This window comes from Myotis nattereri, assembly GCF_964212035.1.
Source record: "Myotis nattereri genome assembly, chromosome: 19".
Taxonomy (NCBI): Eukaryota; Metazoa; Chordata; class Mammalia; order Chiroptera; family Vespertilionidae; genus Myotis; species Myotis nattereri.
In genome coordinates, this window is record NC_138095.1 from 1653330 (window position 1) to 1670371 (window position 17042).

A 17042-nucleotide genomic window follows, 5' to 3' on the forward strand; every position below is an offset into this window, starting at 1 on the left:
GCCTACATGCTTTCCCACGCGTGCCATGCTGTTAGCCTACATACTCTTCCACGCCTGCCATGCTGTTAGCCTACATGCTTTCCCACACGTGCCATGCTGTTAGCCTACATGCTCTTCCACGCCTGCCATGCTGTTAGCCTACATGCTCTTCCACACCTGCCATGCTGTTAGCCTACATGCTTTCCCACACGTGCCATGCTGTTAGCCTACATGCTCTTCCACGCCTGCCATGCTGTTAGCCTACATGCTTTCCCACACGTGCCATGCTGTTAGTCTACATGCTCTTCCACACCTGCCATGCTGTTAGCCTACATGCTCTTCCACGCCTGCCATGCTGTTAGCCTACATGCTCTTCCACACCTGCCATGCTGTTAGCCTACATGCTTTCCCACACGTGCCATGCTGTTAGCCTACATGCTTTCCCTCACCTGCCATGCTGTTAGCCTACATGCTCTTCCACGCCTGCCATGCTGTTAGCCTACATGCTTTCCCACACCTGCCATGCTGTTAGCCTACATGCTTTCCCACACCTGCCATGCTGTTAGCCTACATGCTTTCCCACACGTGCCATGCTGTTAGCCTACATGCTTTCCCACACGTGCCATGCTGTTAGCCTACATGCTCTTCCACGCCTGCCATGCTGTTAGCCTACATACTTTCCCACACCTGCCATGCTGTTAGCCTACATGCTCTTCCACGCCTGCCATGCTGTTAGCCTACATGCTTTCCCACACCTGCCATGCTGTTAGCCTACATGCTTTCCCACACCTGCCATGCTGTTAGCCTACATGCTTTCCCACACGTGCCATGCTGTTAGCCTACATGCTTTCCCACACGTGCCATGCTGTTAGCCTACATGCTCTTCCACGCCTGCCATGCTGTTAGCCTACATGCTCTTCCACACCTGCCATGCTGTTAGCCTACATGCTTTCCCACACGTGCCATGCTGTTAGCCTACATGCTCTTCCACGCCTGCCATGCTGTTAGCCTACATACTTTCCCACACGTGCCATGCTGTTAGCCTACATGCTCTTCCACGCCTGCCATGCTGTTAGCCTACATGCTTTCCCACACGTGCCATGCTGTTAGCCTACATGCTCTTCCACGCCTGCCATGCTGTTAGCCTACATGCTTTCCCACACGTGCCATGCTGTTAGCCTACATGCTCTTCCACGCCTGCCATGCTGTTAGCCTACATGCTTTCCCACGCCTGCCATGCTGTTAGCCTACATGCGCTTCCACGCCTGCCATGCTGTTAGCCTACATGCTTTCCCACGCGTGCCATCCTGTTAGCCTACATGCTCTTCCATGCCTGCCATGCTGTTAGCCTACATGCTTTCCCACACGTGCCATGCTCTTAGCCTACATGCTTTCCCACACGTGCCATGCTGTTAGCCTACATGCTTTCCCACACGTGCCGTGCTATTAGCCTACATGCTTTCCCACATGTGCCATGCTGTTAGCCTACATGCTTTCCCACATGTGCCATGCTGTTAGCCTAAATGCTTTCCCACACGTGCCATGCTCTTAGCCTACATGCTTTCCCACGCCTGCCATGCTGTTAGCCTACATGCTTTCCCACACGTGCCATGCTCTTAGCCTACATGCTCTTCCACGCCAGCCATGCTCTTAGCCTACATGCTTTCCCACGCGTGCCATGCTCTTAGCCTACATGCTTTCCCACACGTGCCATGCTCTTAGCCTACATGCTTTCCCACACGTGCCCTACTGTTAGCCTGCATGCTCTTCCACGCCTGCCATGATGTTAGCCTACATGCTTTTACATGTGTGTCATGGTATTAGCCTACATGCTTTTATATTTGTGCCAAGATATATGGAAAAGATCTGTGACATAGTATTGCTTGTTATAGCAAAATATTTGAAACAAATGTTTATCAAGGAAAGACTGTCTTATTAAGTGAAAGATGCTAAGAACATAATGTGTAAAAACACTTTTCGGAAAAATTGGTTACATATACACACATGCATATAAGTATATATCTATGCACACACAAATATTTGTATTTCTATATGAACATTTATCTGTACATCTGCACTAATAAAAGACAAAGATGCTAATTGACCATACCTTCGCTATGCCCTAAGCCACGCCTGCCAGCCAATCAGAGCGACTATATGCAAATTAACCCATCCAAGATGGCGGCCGGCAGCCACGGAGCTGGAGCAAGCAGGAGGCTTGGTTGCCCGGGTGATGGAGGAAGCCAAGCTTCCTGTCAGTCCTGAGCCGGCTGAGGCCTCCACTCATGGCAACAAAATTTCAATTATAAAAGACAAATAAATCCCAGATACCTGCTTCCAGCCAACGTCCACTGGGAGCTTGGATGGCTAGGGGTTGTGGCCAGCCTGCAAACAGCCATCAGTCCCTCACCTAGGCTGGCCACACCCTCATGGGGTGAGGGTCCCTGCAGGGGGGCTTAGCCAGCCTGAAAACGGCCCTCAGCCCCTCACCCAGACTGGCCAGGCACCCCAGTAGGACCCCAACCCTGAAGGGGCTGTGGCCAGCCTGCAAACGGCCCTCAACCCCTCACCCAGGATGGCCAGGCACCCCAGTGGGGACCCCCGCACTAAAGGAGCTGTGGCCAGCTTGCAAACAGCCATCAGCCACTCACCCAGGCTGGCCATACCCTCATGGGGTGCGGGTCCCTGCTGGGGGGCTTGGCCAGCCTGCAAACAGCCATCAGTCCCTCACCCCGGCTGGCCAGGCACTCTATATAATAAAAGGGTAATATGCAAATTGACCCTAACAGCAGAACAACTGGGAATGACTGGTCACTATGACACACACTGACCACCAGGGGGCAGATGCTCAATGCAGGAGCTGTCCCCTGGTGGTCAGTGCACTCCCACAGGGGGAGCTCTGCTCAGCCACAAGCCAGGCTGATGGCTGCCAGCACAGCGATGGTGGTGGGAGCCTCTCCTGCCTCCTCAGCAGCACTAAGGATGTCCGACTGCAGCTTAGATCTGCTCCCTGCTGGCAAGTGGACATCCCCCGAGGGCTCCCGGGCTGCCAGAGAGATGTCTGCCAGCTTAGGCCCAATCCCCTGGAAAGCAGGCCTAAGCCAGCATCATCCCCCAAGGGGTCCCAGACTGCGAGAGAGCACAGGCCGGGCTGAGGGAACCCCTACCCCCGAGTGCACAAATTTTTGTGCACCGGGCCTCTAGTACATACATAAGACATTTCTGGAAGGAAGTGCACAAGTGTTACCAGTGGTACCTCTGAGAAAATAAAGCAGACATTCAGGGCACGTGGGAAATTGGTTCACATGTGAATCTTTCTGTGAGATTTCAGTTGGTTGTGCATGCGGCTCACTGTTTCATTGGGAAGTGAGTTGATGGCGACAGCTGAGAGCACGGGTGTTCGTTGCAGGTCCGTGTGGTGGTGCCTTACCAGGGGCCGTCCTCGGACTCCGTGGTGGTGCGGATGATCCCGGACAGCCGGCTCCCGCCCCGCCACCTGCACACGGTGCGCACGGGCAAGACCTCCGCTGTGATCAAGTGGGAGTCCCCTTATGACTCCCCTGACCAGGACTTGGTGAGCGCGCAGCGGCCCTGGAGCCCGGGGTGTTCTGAGTGTGGTGTGGGGGCAGGTGTGCGGGTGAGGACGGTGTCCTGGGCCGGCACCGTAGACCTGGGGATGGGGGCTCACCCGGGGCCTCCTTTCTGTCCCACTGAGGATGGGGGTTGTTACAGGTGCCTCTTCTTAGTTGTCACCCCGCCCCCCCATTGCCAGCTGGGACCTGGCTCACCCCCGCTTCTCTGCCTTCTCACATCTCCTTCCCTGGCAAAGGCCTGCGGGCCAGTCCAGGCTGTCACCTGGTTTTGAAAACAGTGTGATTAGAACCAAGGTGTTCCGTCGTCTGCATTGCGGAGCTGAGTCCTGCAGTACTGGTCCTCTGCCTTCACGGCCCAACTATTACTAACTGGACCCTCACATAAAAGTTTGCTGGTTCTGATCTAAACGGAGAAACATCGAATCTAGAAAAACTCCTGTGTCCTCCTGCTTGGCTGCCTTCACCTCCATGCCCTCTGCCCTGGCCACCCCAGTCCAGGGGCATTTAGTGTGTGGTTGCTAAGACTCTTCTTGTCTGTGGACTTCTTCCTGAGGAATGAGTGGGTCTGCTGCACTCACTGCCCGTCCCTTTCCTGTGCCCTGTCCCCGTCCGTGAGAAGCAGCCTGAGAGAGAGGAAAGCTTCCGCCTTCACCGCTTCCCCTCAGTGTCTCCCGTGAGCATCCCGGGCGACGCCGGAGGCGGGGACGCCCACGTTCAGCACTCACCTGGGCTCTCCTTGCCTGCCCTCTCCCTGCTGCTGCCACAATACATAGGCTTTCCCTCAAATTGCTTTTTGAAAATATATATTTTTTTTATTGATTTCAGAGAGAGACAGAAACATCAATGATGAGAATCACTGATTGGCTGCCTCCTTCACCCCCCTTCTGGGGATCAGGCCCACAACTCGGGCATGTGCCCGTGACCTGAATCGAATCTGGGACCTTTCAGTCTGTAGGCCAGTGCTCTATCCCCTGAGCCAAACCGGCTAGGCTAGAATTGCTTTGGGGATTGAAGTGTAATTCTGTGCACAATTCTGGGGTTGAATCCTTGTTGTGAGGTTGGATCTAGCCACCAACAGCTTCCTAAAGAGCAGAGTCAGACTTTGGGGCTGAGGGGCACAGCCCCTGAGACGGTGTGTCCCCCGGGGGAATGCCGCATTTCTACGACCTTTCCTTGTCCCAGTTGTACGCAGTCGCAGTCAAAGATCTAATAAGGAAGAGCGACAGGAGCTACAAAGTGAAGTCCCGGAACAGCACGGTGGAGTACACCCTGAGCAGGCTGGAGCCCGGAGGGAGGTACCACGTCGCTGTCCAGCTGGGGAACATGAGCAAAGATGCCAGCGTAAAAGTCACCACAGGTGAGCAGGCAGAGGCCACCTGTGCGGGTTGCGTGCTGCTGGCCCTTCTGAGGGGCTGACAGACACTGCCCACAGGGTCCACATGGGCCAGCAGTGCGAGGCCTCACCAGCCGGGTGCCGTGAGCTGGGGAGCGGCCGTCCATTCCATCATCTCTCTCTCTCTGAATCTGTGCTGCTGGTGTTGACACTTACAGGGAAATAGAGGGGGAATGCCCAAAATAGTTAGGAAATAAAATTGTGCATTTGCCACTAAAGCCAGGCACCGTTGGTGGGGGCCTGGATGAAGCCACCTGGCCCGGAGGCAACATGACGTAGAGATGGAGGGGCCAGCGCGGGCAGCTAAGGAAGGGGCATCCCATCCTGCCAGCGGGGCTGCTCTGTAGTCAGGTCAAGTTCAGAACGCGGGCAGGGCTGGGTCCCTGGCCATGAAGGCTGCAGAGGAGGGGCCTGGCTGTGCTGTCTGGGCGGAGGGAGTGCCCTCCCCCTCGCTGGGCTCGGCTCCCCCTCGCTGGGCTCGGCTCCCCCTCTGGCTCATGACCAGGAGAGCAGGAAGGTGGGCAGCAGGAGTCCAGGTCAGCCCATCCCACTCCTCCCTCCAGCCTGCCTGCTTGGTTCTGGCTCCTGGGGTGTGAGGCTACTATATTCGATACTGTTCACGTTTCTTGGCTAAGAGAGGCACCAGCTCAAGAGTGTCTGCCATGTGCTAGGTTATGTACTAACAGCACACGTGTTTTCTCCTTAAATTAATCCAGTCCTTCAAGGTGAGCATTATTCAATCTCCATTTGACGTAAGAAAACGGCAATTCAAATGTATGGTCACTAACTGCATCCTGTTTCATCGTTAATTTTCAGTTTCATTGTCAGCACCTGATGCCTTAAAAATCATCACAGAAAATGACCACGTCCTCCTGTTTTGGAAAAGTCTAGCTTTGAAGGAAAAGTATTTTCAGGAGAGCAGGGTGAGTTCCTCCCTCCTCGGTGACGGACAGTTGGCTGGGAGGCTGTTCCCAGCATGCAGCGGCGCAAGGGAAGCACGAGGCAGGGCGTGGACGGGGCTGGGGACCGCCGCTGTGGGTTGCTCCCTAGCGAAGTGCAAACACTGCCCTTTGAAGATGAGCATCTTGCCCTGGGCCCGTCCTTCCCAGGCCTGCTGCCCCGCTGGGCCTCCTGGCGCTGGGCCCCTCCCCACAGTCAGCGGCGGTGACGGGGCTGCGCCCAGCGCTGGGCCCAGGCTGCTCCCCACCTGGCGTCTCAGCAGCTTCCTCCTGTGAAGGTCAGGGGAGCAGAGGCACCTGAAGGCAGTCTGTCCGCATCAGGAAAACACTCGGTTTGCCTCACCGGAGACCAGGTACTCTGCTCCAGCAGTGAGGGCAGGAGGGAGCACTGAGCAGCGCTGGTGCCCGGGGTGGGCAGGCCATCGCCGGCAGAGCCTGAGCTTCGCGGACGGAACGCCTGGGCGGCCTGGCGGCTAGTGCGCGCCGAGTCCCAGGTTCTAGAAGGCACGGTGTCATGGCAGAAGCAAAGCTAAATTACAGTCGGGGTGTCCTCACAGCTCCCACCATCGTGATGGAAATGACTAGTGCACGTAAATGTAAAGAGCGCTCTCAGAGCAGTTCCAACAGAAACACTCTGACTTTGAAGAAGGTACCAGAAGTGACGTGAAAAGTTCCGGCGGCAGGTTAAGCAATGAAAAAATGCTCAGCGTCACTAGTGACCTAAGCAGCAAAGGCTGCTCTTCCCTCTCAACGGGCAGAGCTCGAGGAGGCGCCCCCGTCGGGTGACGGGGAGGTTAGCACCGGGAATGAGTCGGCTCAGCCTCTGTGAGGCACTGTGGTGACAGGTATCAGAACAGCAAGTGTTCACCCTGTGACCCAGCAGTTCTTTCCTTTTCCTCTCCCGGGCGGGGGCGGCGGGGGGAGCATTTGGACATTTATGACATCACTCGCAGGCCCCACAAAATTATCAACTTAAAAATTAGCCTGCTATATACTTTCTTAAATGATTTTAGAGAAGAAGGGAGAGGGAGAGAGAGATGGAAACATCAGTGGTGAGAGAATCATTGATCGGCTGCCTCTTGCACCACCACCACCACCCCTGCACACACACGCACACACACACACACACACACACACTGGGAATCAAGCCCTCCACCTGGGCCTGGGCCCTGACCAGGAATCGAACAGTGACCTCCTGGTGCACAGGTCGATGCTCAACCCCTGAGCCCCGCTGGCTCTATTTGGTCAAACATTTACTGACCTCGCCCCGCTGCCTTGGCAGGGTTAGGGTTAGGGTGAGCTTTATCGGGCGGGGCAGCCCCCACCCGGTGCTAAGGAAACGACGTGAAGAGTTGGCGTGCGAGGCCGCAGGGCAGTTTTGTTTGTGGAGGAGGAGAACCTGCCACCCGCAGAAGAGGACGCAGAATAGGTTACGGGTGGTGGATGCCGTCGTTTAGCTTCTTCCTGCATGCCTCGTGGACTTGGCATTAGAGTGTGAGGAGCGCCAGGGCACGGAGAGGACGGGCGTTGGGGGCGTGGCTTGGCGGTGGCTGTCATCGGCCCTTCCTGGGGGCAGGAGCCCAGCGTCTCGGTTGGGGCTGCAGCTCAGCTGCCCAGCCCGGTGGCTCTGGCCGAGCCCTGCACGACCTCCCTCCCCTGACATGGAGTTCCCAGAGTAGACAGGTCAGGGACCAGGAGACTTTGAGGATGCAGTGGGGCCCGCAGGTGGGTCTGTTTTGGGTGGGGGTGGGGGTTAGACACTGGACCACGGGAAAGCAGCAGGAGTCCTCAGGTCTGTCCGGAGCCCACGGCATGTGGGTCAGGGCTGTCCCAGTTGGGATGTTTCCAGCACAGGAATCAGCCCGTGTCAGTCGCAAACTTGCTTATTTCATTCGCCCTGCAGAGCCCTCGTTACGGCAAGGCCGGGCCAAGGGGGCTGCCACCAGCCTGGAAAAGCCGGGAAGCAAGGAGCCCTGGGCAGAGGAGGGGTCCCTGTGGGATCGGCCGAAACCGGCTCTCCGACATGCCCTGAGGGGTCCTGGATTGTGAGAGGGCGCAGGCCAGGCCGAGGGACCCCACTGGTGTGCGATCAGGGCGGGAGGGACTGTGGAAGGGCTGCAGGCATGTCTAGCCCGTCTCGATCAGGCCTGTCTGGCTCAGTCCCGATCTGCCAGACCCCAGCAGCAAGCTAGCCTACCAGTCGGGGAGCATCTGCCCCCTGGTGGTCAGTGCATGTCATAGTGAGCAGTTGCGTGGCCTTAGCATATCATTAGCATATTACGCTTTGATTGGTTGAACAGATGACCAGACACTTAGCATATTAGTTACATAGGATTAGCAGAACCCATTCCAGCCGCTCCTACTGAATTGTCCAGGTTCTCGGTGGCACTAACATTGCCTGAGACGCGTGGGCTGCTGCCAGAGCCTTGGTGTGGCCGGGTGGGGTGTCTGGAACGGGGCTGTGGTTCGGGCTGCACTGCGGGTATTTGAGACGCTTGGGATGGGAAGTGCCTGTTTTCTGGATCCAGGATCCCAGAGGTGACGCAGAAAGCTCTTGTGGGATACCCAAGGCGCTCTGACACCCGTGAGCGCGAGGGGGAGGTCGGGCAGGGGAAGCCGCGTGGAGCGGGCAGCCTGCCTCAGCTGCCTGACCCGCTCTCTCTGTTCCCAGGGCTACGAGATACACGCCTTCGATAACGCCATGAACACCACGGCTTACCTCGGGAACACGACCGACAATTTCTTCAAAGTCTCCAACCTGAAGCTGGGTCACAATTACACGTTCACCGTGCGAGCCAGCTGCCTCCTGGGCAGCCAGCTCTGTGGGGAGCCGGCTGTGCTGCTCTTCGACGACTTGGGGTCAGGTCAGTCTGCTGCCTCCAGTTCCCGCCTCGGTCCCGGGAAACATACTAAGCACGGAGCGTGGCCGATGAAAAGATGCTTTCTAAAATACTCACCCTTCGGTGCAAAAGAAAATCACTAAACTACCCACTTAACCCGGCACGGGCGTATTTATACGCACCCTGAGCGGGCGAGGCGGGGAGCTGCGGGTGTCAGTGACCACATGCTGGGTGTCACCCTGAGCGGGCGAGGCGGGGGAGGTGCGGGTGTCAGTGACCACATGCTGGGTGTCGCCCTGAGCGGGCGAGGCGGGGAGCTGCAGGTGTCAGTGACCACATGCTGAGTGTCACCCTGAGCAGGCGAGGCGGGGGAGCTGCAGGTGTCAGTCACCACATGCTGGGTGTCAGTCGCCCTGAGCGGGCGAGGCGGGGGAGCTGCAGGTGTCAGTGACCACATGCTGGGTGTCGCCCTGAGCGGGCGAGACGGGGGAGCTGCAGGTGTCAGTGACCACATGCTGGGTGTCGCCTTGAGCTGGCGAGGCGGGGGAGCTGCAGGTGTCAGTGACCACATGCTGGGTGTCGCCCTGAGCGGGCGAGGCGGGGGAGCTGCAGGTGTCAGTGACCACATGCTGGGTGTCACCCTGAGCGGGCGAGGCGGGGGAGCTGCAGGTGTCAGTGACCACATGCTGGGTGTCACCCTGAGCGGGCGAGGCAGGGGAGCTGCAGGTGTCAGTGACCACATGCTGGGTGTCGCCCTGAGCGGGCGAGGCGGGGAGCTGCAGGTGTCAGTGGCCACATGCTGAGTGTCACCCTGAGGCGGGCGAGGCGGGGAGCTGCGGGTGTCAGTGACCACATGCTGAGTGTCACCCTGAGCAGGCGAGGCGGGGGAGCTGCAGGTGTCAGTCACCACATGCTGGGTGTCACCCTGAGCGGGCGAGGCGGGGAGCTGCAGGTGTCAGTGACCACATGCTGGGTGTCACCCTGAGCGGGCGAGGCGGGGAGCTGCAGGTGCCAGTGACCACATGCTGAGTGTCACCCTGAGCAGGGGAGCTGCAGGTGTCAGTGACCACATGCTGAGTGTCGCCCTGAGCGGGTGAGGTCAGGGAGCTGCAGGTGTCAGTGACCACATGCTGGGTGTCGCCCTGAGCGGGCGAGGCGGGGAGCTGCGGGTGTCAGTGACCACATGCTGAGTGTCGCCCTGAGCGGGCGAGGCAGGCGAGCTGCAGGTGTCAGTGACCACATGCTGGGTGTCACCCTGAGCAGGCGAGGCGGGGGAGCTGCAGGTGTCAGTGACCACATGCTGGGTGTCGCCCTGAGCAGGCGAGGCGGGGGAGCTGCAGGTGTCAGTGACCACATGCTGGGTGTCGCCCTGAGCGGGCGAGGCGGGGGAGCTGCAGGTGTCAGTGACCACATGCTGGGTGTCACCCTGAGCGGGCGAGGCGGGGGAGCTGCAGGTGTCAGTGACCACATGCTGGGTGTCACCCTGAGCGGGCGAGGCAGGGGAGCTGCAGGTGTCAGTGACCACATGCTGGGTGTCGCCCTGAGCGGGCGAGGCGGGGAGCTGCAGGTGTCAGTGGCCACATGCTGAGTGTCACCCTGAGGCGGGCGAGGCGGGGAGCTGCGGGTGTCAGTGACCACATGCTGAGTGTCACCCTGAGCAGGCGAGGCGGGGGAGCTGCAGGTGTCAGTCACCACATGCTGGGTGTCACCCTGAGCGGGCGAGGCGGGGAGCTGCAGGTGTCAGTGACCACATGCTGGGTGTCACCCTGAGCGGGCGAGGCGGGGAGCTGCAGGTGCCAGTGACCACATGCTGAGTGTCGCCCTGAGCGGGTGAGGTCAGGGAGCTGCAGGTGTCAGTGACCACATGCTGGGTGTCGCCCTGAGCGGGCGAGGCGGGGAGCTGCGGGTGTCAGTGACCACATGCTGAGTGTCGCCCTGAGCGGGCGAGGCTGGCGAGCTGCAGGTGTCAGTGACCACATGCTGGGTGTCACCCTGAGCGGGCAAGGCGGGGGAGCTGCAGGTGTCAGTGACCACATGCTGGGTGTCACCCTGAGCGGCGAGGCGGGGGAGCTGCAGGTGTCAGTGACCACATGCTGAGTGTCACCCTGAGCGGGTGAGGCGGGGGAGCTGCAGGTGTCAGTGACCACATGCTGGGTGTCACCCTGAGCGGGTGAGGCGGGGGAGCTGCAGGTGTCAGTGACCACATGCTGGGTGTCACCCTGAGCGGGCGAGGCGGGGAGCTGCGGGTGTCAGTGACCACATGCTGGGTGTCACCCTGAGCGGGCGAGGCGGGGAGCTGCGGGTGTCAGTGACCACATGCTGGGTGTCACCCTGAGCGGGTGAGGCGGGGGAGCTGCAGGTGTCAGTGACCACATGCTGGGTGTCGCCCTGAGCGGGGGAGCTGCGGGTGTCAGTGACCACATGCTGGGTGTCACCCTGAGCGGGCGAGGCGGGGAGCTGCGGGTGTCAGTGACCACATGCTGGGTGTCGCCCTGAGCGGGCGAGGCGGGAGCTGCAGGTGTCAGTGACCACATGCTGGGTGTCACCCTGAGCGGGCGAGGCGGGGGAGCTGCAGGTGTCAGTGACCACATGCTGGGTGTCACCCTGAGCGGGCGAGGCAGGGGAGCTGCAGGTGTCAGTGACCACATGCTGGGTGTCGCCCTGAGCGGGCGAGGCGGGGAGCTGCGGGTGTCAGTGACCACATGCTGGGTGTCGCCCTGAGCGGGCGAGGTGGGGGAGCTGCGGGTGTCAGTGACCACATGCTGGGTGTCACCCTGAGCGGGCGAGGCGGGGAGCTGCGGGTGTCAGTGACCACATGCTGGGTGTCGCCCTGAGCGGGCGAGGCGGGGGAGCTGCAGGTGTCAGTGACCACATGCTGGGTGTCGCCCTGAGCGGGCGAGGCGGGGGAGCTGCAGGTGTCAGTGACCACATGCTGGGTGTCGCCCTGAGCGGGGGAGCTGCAGGTGTCAGTGACCACATGCTGGGTGTCGCCCTGAGCGGGCGAGGCGGGGAGCTGCGGGTGTCAGTGACCACATGCTGGGTGTCGCCCTGAGCAGGCGAGGCGGGGGAGCTGCAGGTGTCAGTGACCACATGCTGGGTGTCGCCCTGAGCGGGCGAGGCGGGGGAGCTGCAGGTGTCAGTGACCACATGCTGGGTGTCGCCCTGAGCGGGCGTGGCGGGGGAGCTGCAGGTGTCAGTGACCACATGCTGGGTGTCACCCTGAGCGGGCGAGGCAGGGGAGCTGCAGGTGTCAGTGACCACATGCTGGGTGTCGCCCTGAGCGGGCGAGGCGGGGGAGCTGCGGGTGTCAGTGACCACATGCTGGGTGTCACCCTGAGCGGGCGAGGCGGGGAGCTGCGGGTGTCAGTGACCACATGCTGGGTGTCGCCCTGAGCGGGCGAGGCGGGGGAGCTGCAGGTGTCAGTGACCACATGCTGGGTGTCGCCCTGAGCGGGGGAGCTGCAGGTGTCAGTGACCACATGCTGGGTGTCGCCCTGAGCGGGGGAGCTGCAGGTGTCAGTGACCACATGCTGGGTGTCGCCCTGAGCGGGGGAGCTGCAGGTGTCAGTGACCACATGCTGGGTGTCGCCCTGAGCGGGCGAGGCGGGGGAGCTGCAGGTGTCAGTGACCACATGCTGGGTGTCGCCCTGAGCGGGCGAGGCGGGGAGCTGCGGGTGTCAGTGACCACATGCTGGGTGTCGCCCAGGGTTGCCCAGGAGCCTCTCTTGGTAAACGGTGGGTTAATAACAGCACTTGGGAGCCTGGCATTTCCTCCGTTTCAGGGGAACCAATCAGCAACTTTTCCGCAGACTTGGGGACGCTGCTGTGCGGACCCCTGCCCGCTGCCTCGGAAACCCTGGTTCGCCCCCAGTCTGCATCCTGCCCTGTGCTGCTCTCTGGGCCTGGGCTGTGCTGGGGGCAGGAGCCCCCTTACTCCTGCCTCTTCCACCTGCTGCCCCCTCTGGACTGCCCCAGCCGTGAGCCACCCCCTCACAGCCACCTCACAGTTGGGGTTAGGTTGCCACACATGGTATACGCTCCTTTTTGCTTTTGCTAAGTCAATAATGACAGAAATTAAAGACACAAATACTGAATTGTTATATTTGGCGAGACCCTGCTCCCAGGCCTGTCTCCAAGAGACCCTGTTGGGGGGAATCCCTGGGCAGCTGCCGGTTTCTGCCTGAGGCCAGGCCCAGCCAAGGCCCTCCCCTGCTCCAGGGGGCAGCCCCAGCCGAGCAGGCTCCCAGGCTCCGTGGGGACCCAGAGTGTCCACTGTGCTTCCTTAGAGAACAGGCTCCCAGGCCCACATCCTGCCTGCAGCTCAGGCGCCTGGGGTTTCTGAGATAAAGTCTGCCCCTCAGGGGTCCCGGCCCTGACCCCACAGGGAACGGCTTTGCTCTACAGCAGCGGCTTCCGCTCTGCCTCCCGTGGCACCCGCCGGCCAAGGACTGCAACTCTGTGGCACCAGAAAGTGGGGTAGTTTTGCCCATCGGACCAAAAAACCCCAAAAATATAACTTTGATTTGTTCACACTGGATGGCGGTTGTTGTGTTGCCATGTTTTCATCTGGTGACCTGAGGGAGCAGGGTCGGCGCCCCAACGGCCTGGCCGGGGGTGCCTGTGGTGAACAGTCTCAGGGTGCACTGGCCGGAGATCGCTGCCCAGAGCCTGTGACGCCGGCGTGGAGCTGGCGTGTGTTTAAGACGATGGGAAGCGGCACATGGTCAGGTTAGAGACACGTGCCTGGCTTTGCAGAGTGTAAACAATGTCAGGTGTTTATAGGAGGTTCTCACCCTCTCGGTCGAAGTAAAACCCTGTAAAGCTCCCTGCGCCGATGAGTCCGGGCTGCAGGGGAGCAGTGCTGTCTGTCGCTTCACGGAGCTTCAGGGAGTGCAGTTGGGGGTCTGGTGCGAGGTGGGGGAGTCAACGCAGTCCCATTCACTAGTGCTGAGCACATGGCTCCCACACACGTCTGACCCCGTCCTCCTCTGCGAGGCACGCCCGTGGCTTAAGCAGTTGCTACGGAAACCAGTGTCGGGGCTCAGCAAAGGTCTCCCTTTGGAGAGATGACCCAAATAACCCGCAAGGTGTGTTAGCAGTCCCGTGGAGTTACCGTGTTTGCAGGCAAAGGGCTGGGGTCTGTGGGCTCAGGCCGGGAGCCAGGAGCCACGCTGCACCGTGTGCGGGAGCCTGGCCAGCGGCAGGCGGTCTGAGCGGGTGTGGCAGGCTCCCCGTGTTCTGCGTGGGGGGCGGTGAGGGCTGCCTGCTCTGACTCCGGCTCCTGCCCTCTCCGGGAGGCTGACGGCTGCCTCTTCCCTTGCAGGTGGGGATGCGTCAGCGCTGCAGGCTGCCAGGGCTCCCGACGTGGCTGCCGTGGTGGTGCCCATCCTGTTCCTGGTCCTGCTGAGCCTGGGGGTTGGCTTCGCCGTCCTGTATGCCAAGCACCGGCGGCTGCAGGGCAGCTTCACCGCCTTCGCCAACAGCCACTACAGCTCCCGGCTGGGCTCGGCCGTCTTCTCCTCGGGCGACGACCTGGGTACGTGGCCCATCCTCCCTGGGCACATGGCCCATCCTCCCTGGGCAGGGCGGACCCCAGGGGGGCCTTGGTTAGGAAGCACCTACCTGGGCCCATCCTCTGGGTCTAGAGGGCACGGTGTTGACAGCGATCCCATTGCTTGGGGTTAAACCCGTGAAAGCATTGTCCCTGGGGAAGTGTGGCGCTGGCTGAGCGCAGCTCCAGGGAAGCCCTGCTGGGTGCTGCCTGGTGCAGGAGCAGCAGCCTGTCAGGCTCTCAGTCCCGGCCCCTTATCCTTCAGACCAGAGGTCGGAGGTCCCCACACCCAGTCAAGATGAAAAGTCATGCTTTCGCCCTGGCCAGTTGGGCTCAGTGGAGAGGGCATCGGCCTGCGGACTGAAGGGTCCCGGATTCGATTCCGGTCAAGGGCACAGACCTCGGTTGCAGGCTCCTCCCAGCCCAGGCCCTGGTCGGGGCTCGTGCAGGAGCCAACCCATCGATGTGTTTCTCTCACATGGATGTTTCTCTCTGTCTTTACCTCTCCTTTCCACTTTTCCCTAATAATCAGTGGGAAAACATCCTGGAGGTGGGGAGGGGGGAGATTAACAAAAGACAAGAAGCCATGCTTCCACCTTGCTGTCCCCTTTCTGATGTTAGTGCAGCCTCGCTGGCTGCCCCTCTGTACTGACAGCACGTGGCCGGGCACGAGGACAAGCCCGTTTATAAACGTCTACAGCAGTGACAGCGAACCTTTGGAGCTCGGCGTGTCAGCATTTTGAAAAACCCTAACTTAACTCTGGTGCCGTGTCACATAGAGAAATTTTTTGACATTTGTAACCATAGTAAAACAAAGACTTATATTTTTGATGTTTATTTTATATATTTAAATGCCATTTAACAAAGAAAAATCAACCAAAAAAATGAGTTCGCATGTCACCTCTGACACGGGTGTCATAGGTTCGCCATCACTGGCCTACACTCACCCATCAAGTGCCAGTCGAGCTGTGGCCACTCCTGTACTGAAGTGGGTGTGTGGGGACCTCCCTCAGCTTGGGCCCCTCCACACTCAGGTTGCTGAGCTGAGGGTGTGTAGTCGTTGCTTTCTGTACATGAATTATGGTTTGTTTGTCAGGACGTTTCTGAACTCCCACCCCCGACCGTTTGCATTAGCTCTGCCTGCTGCTTCTCAGCTCCTTTCTGCTGTGCGTTTGTGGGCGCCCTTGCGTGAGTGCAGCGGGCGCTGCGTGTTGGGCAGGGGGAGTCAGCCACTGAGGTGCTGCCAGCAGGGCCAGGGAGGGCGCTGGGCAGCCCCACGGGGCGCACCTGGGTCACAGGACGGCCTTAAGCTGGGCAGCTGTCCTCCGAACACTCAGGCCTCAGATCCTTCCCTAAAGCCCAGGGCTGGGGGAGAGCCCGCGCAGACAGCTCACTGTGCTCCCGGTGTGCGTCACCCCAAGGCGGGAGTGAAACACCGGGGACATGTAAGTGCGGAGTCAGACGCTCCTTCCCAAAAGATGGGCTTTGCTTACGTGGTTCGGTCCAAGCAGTTCTTAGAAGGAGCTTGGCCACCTGCTGATGGGGAGGTGACTGAGTCAGAGCGAAGCTGGACTGGGCTTCAGCGTTGCTGGCTGTGCCTAGGGCTGGGCCGGTGATAGTGGGGGCGGGGCGGGGGCAGGCACAAGGGTACGGAGGGGCATGGTGGCGGGAGGCTGGACAGACACCGTGTGCTGGGACTCACGCTGGCTGTTCTGCTTTAGGGGAGGATGACGAAGACACCCCGATGATAACTGGATTTTCCGACGACGTCCCCATGGTGATAGCCTGAGAGAGCTCCTTTCCTCGCAAGAAACCAAATGGTGTAAATATTTTATTTGATAAAGAGAGTTGATGGTTTATTTTAAAAGATGCACTTTGAGTTGCAATATGTTATTTTTATACGGGCCAAAACCAAACAAACTGAAGAAGAAAGAAAGGAATGAATGAACTTTGTAGTAACAATGGTGAACGTCAAGCGCGTTGGCTTTGGCCGCCCGACGGCTTTGATGCGGTGTGATGTCGGCTTGCAGGGCTGTGAGATGGCTCTGGTTGAGTAAATCGCCATCTTTTATTTTTCTAAGACACATAAATGCATTTGATAAACAGGTCAGGAGAGTGGCGAGTGGAGTCCCTCCTCGTGGAAAGGACGCTCCGCATTTTGGATTTCGTTTGGGTTTAGTGTGTGAACGTTTGGTGGGAAGATTCTGTTATGTCTTTCTGTTAACTTATTGGGACTCTGCATGGGGGGCGTGAGGGCCGCCTGACACCATGGCGAGGAGCCCACAGTGCGAGGGCAGGAGCAGAAGCTGTTTGCCGTGGGGAACAGCCCAGTTTTGTTCCCTGCGGCACAAGGAGGGCCCGGAGGGCGCCTGAGCCTCGCCCCTTCCGCCCCGAGCAGCAGCTCCCCGTGACCAGCTGGATCGCGCTGCACCGCCCGCTCCCTGCAGGCCTGGCTTCCAGAGCGCGGTGAGGACTGTGTGGGTCGTCGCTGCAGCGGCTGCTCCGGGTGGGAGAGCTGCAGCTCCATGCCCGTGCTTCTGTTTTGTCGTCACGTGTCGCTGACGTGTCTCCAATGTCCAGTTCTGTGTGTGTCGGAGCGGCCACTCCCTGCCCTCCAGGGTCTACACTGATCTATGCAGTCATTTGAACTGGCCAGTGCCTTCTCTCCTTCCTTTCCTTCCCCCTCCCCGTGTCTCTGCTGGTCTGAGGGGTTCCAGAGATCTGGGC

General features: G+C 59.6%; 1 protein-coding gene across 1 annotated transcript in view; it reads left to right on the forward strand.

The window, feature by feature from the left end:
• Positions 1–16185, forward strand: part of SORL1 (sortilin related receptor 1) — a 152796-nt gene extending 136611 nt beyond the window's left edge. The window contains exons 43-48 of the mRNA XM_081113349.1: positions 3389–3553; positions 4755–4929; positions 5782–5888; positions 8596–8788; positions 14088–14300; positions 16037–16185. Coding sequence (XP_080969475.1) covers positions 3389–3553; positions 4755–4929; positions 5782–5888; positions 8596–8788; positions 14088–14300; positions 16037–16104 — 921 coding nt within the window. The 3' untranslated portion in view covers positions 16105–16185. The remainder of the gene's footprint in view (positions 1–3388; positions 3554–4754; positions 4930–5781; positions 5889–8595; positions 8789–14087; positions 14301–16036) is intronic.
• Positions 16186–17042: the final 857 nt, after the last annotated feature.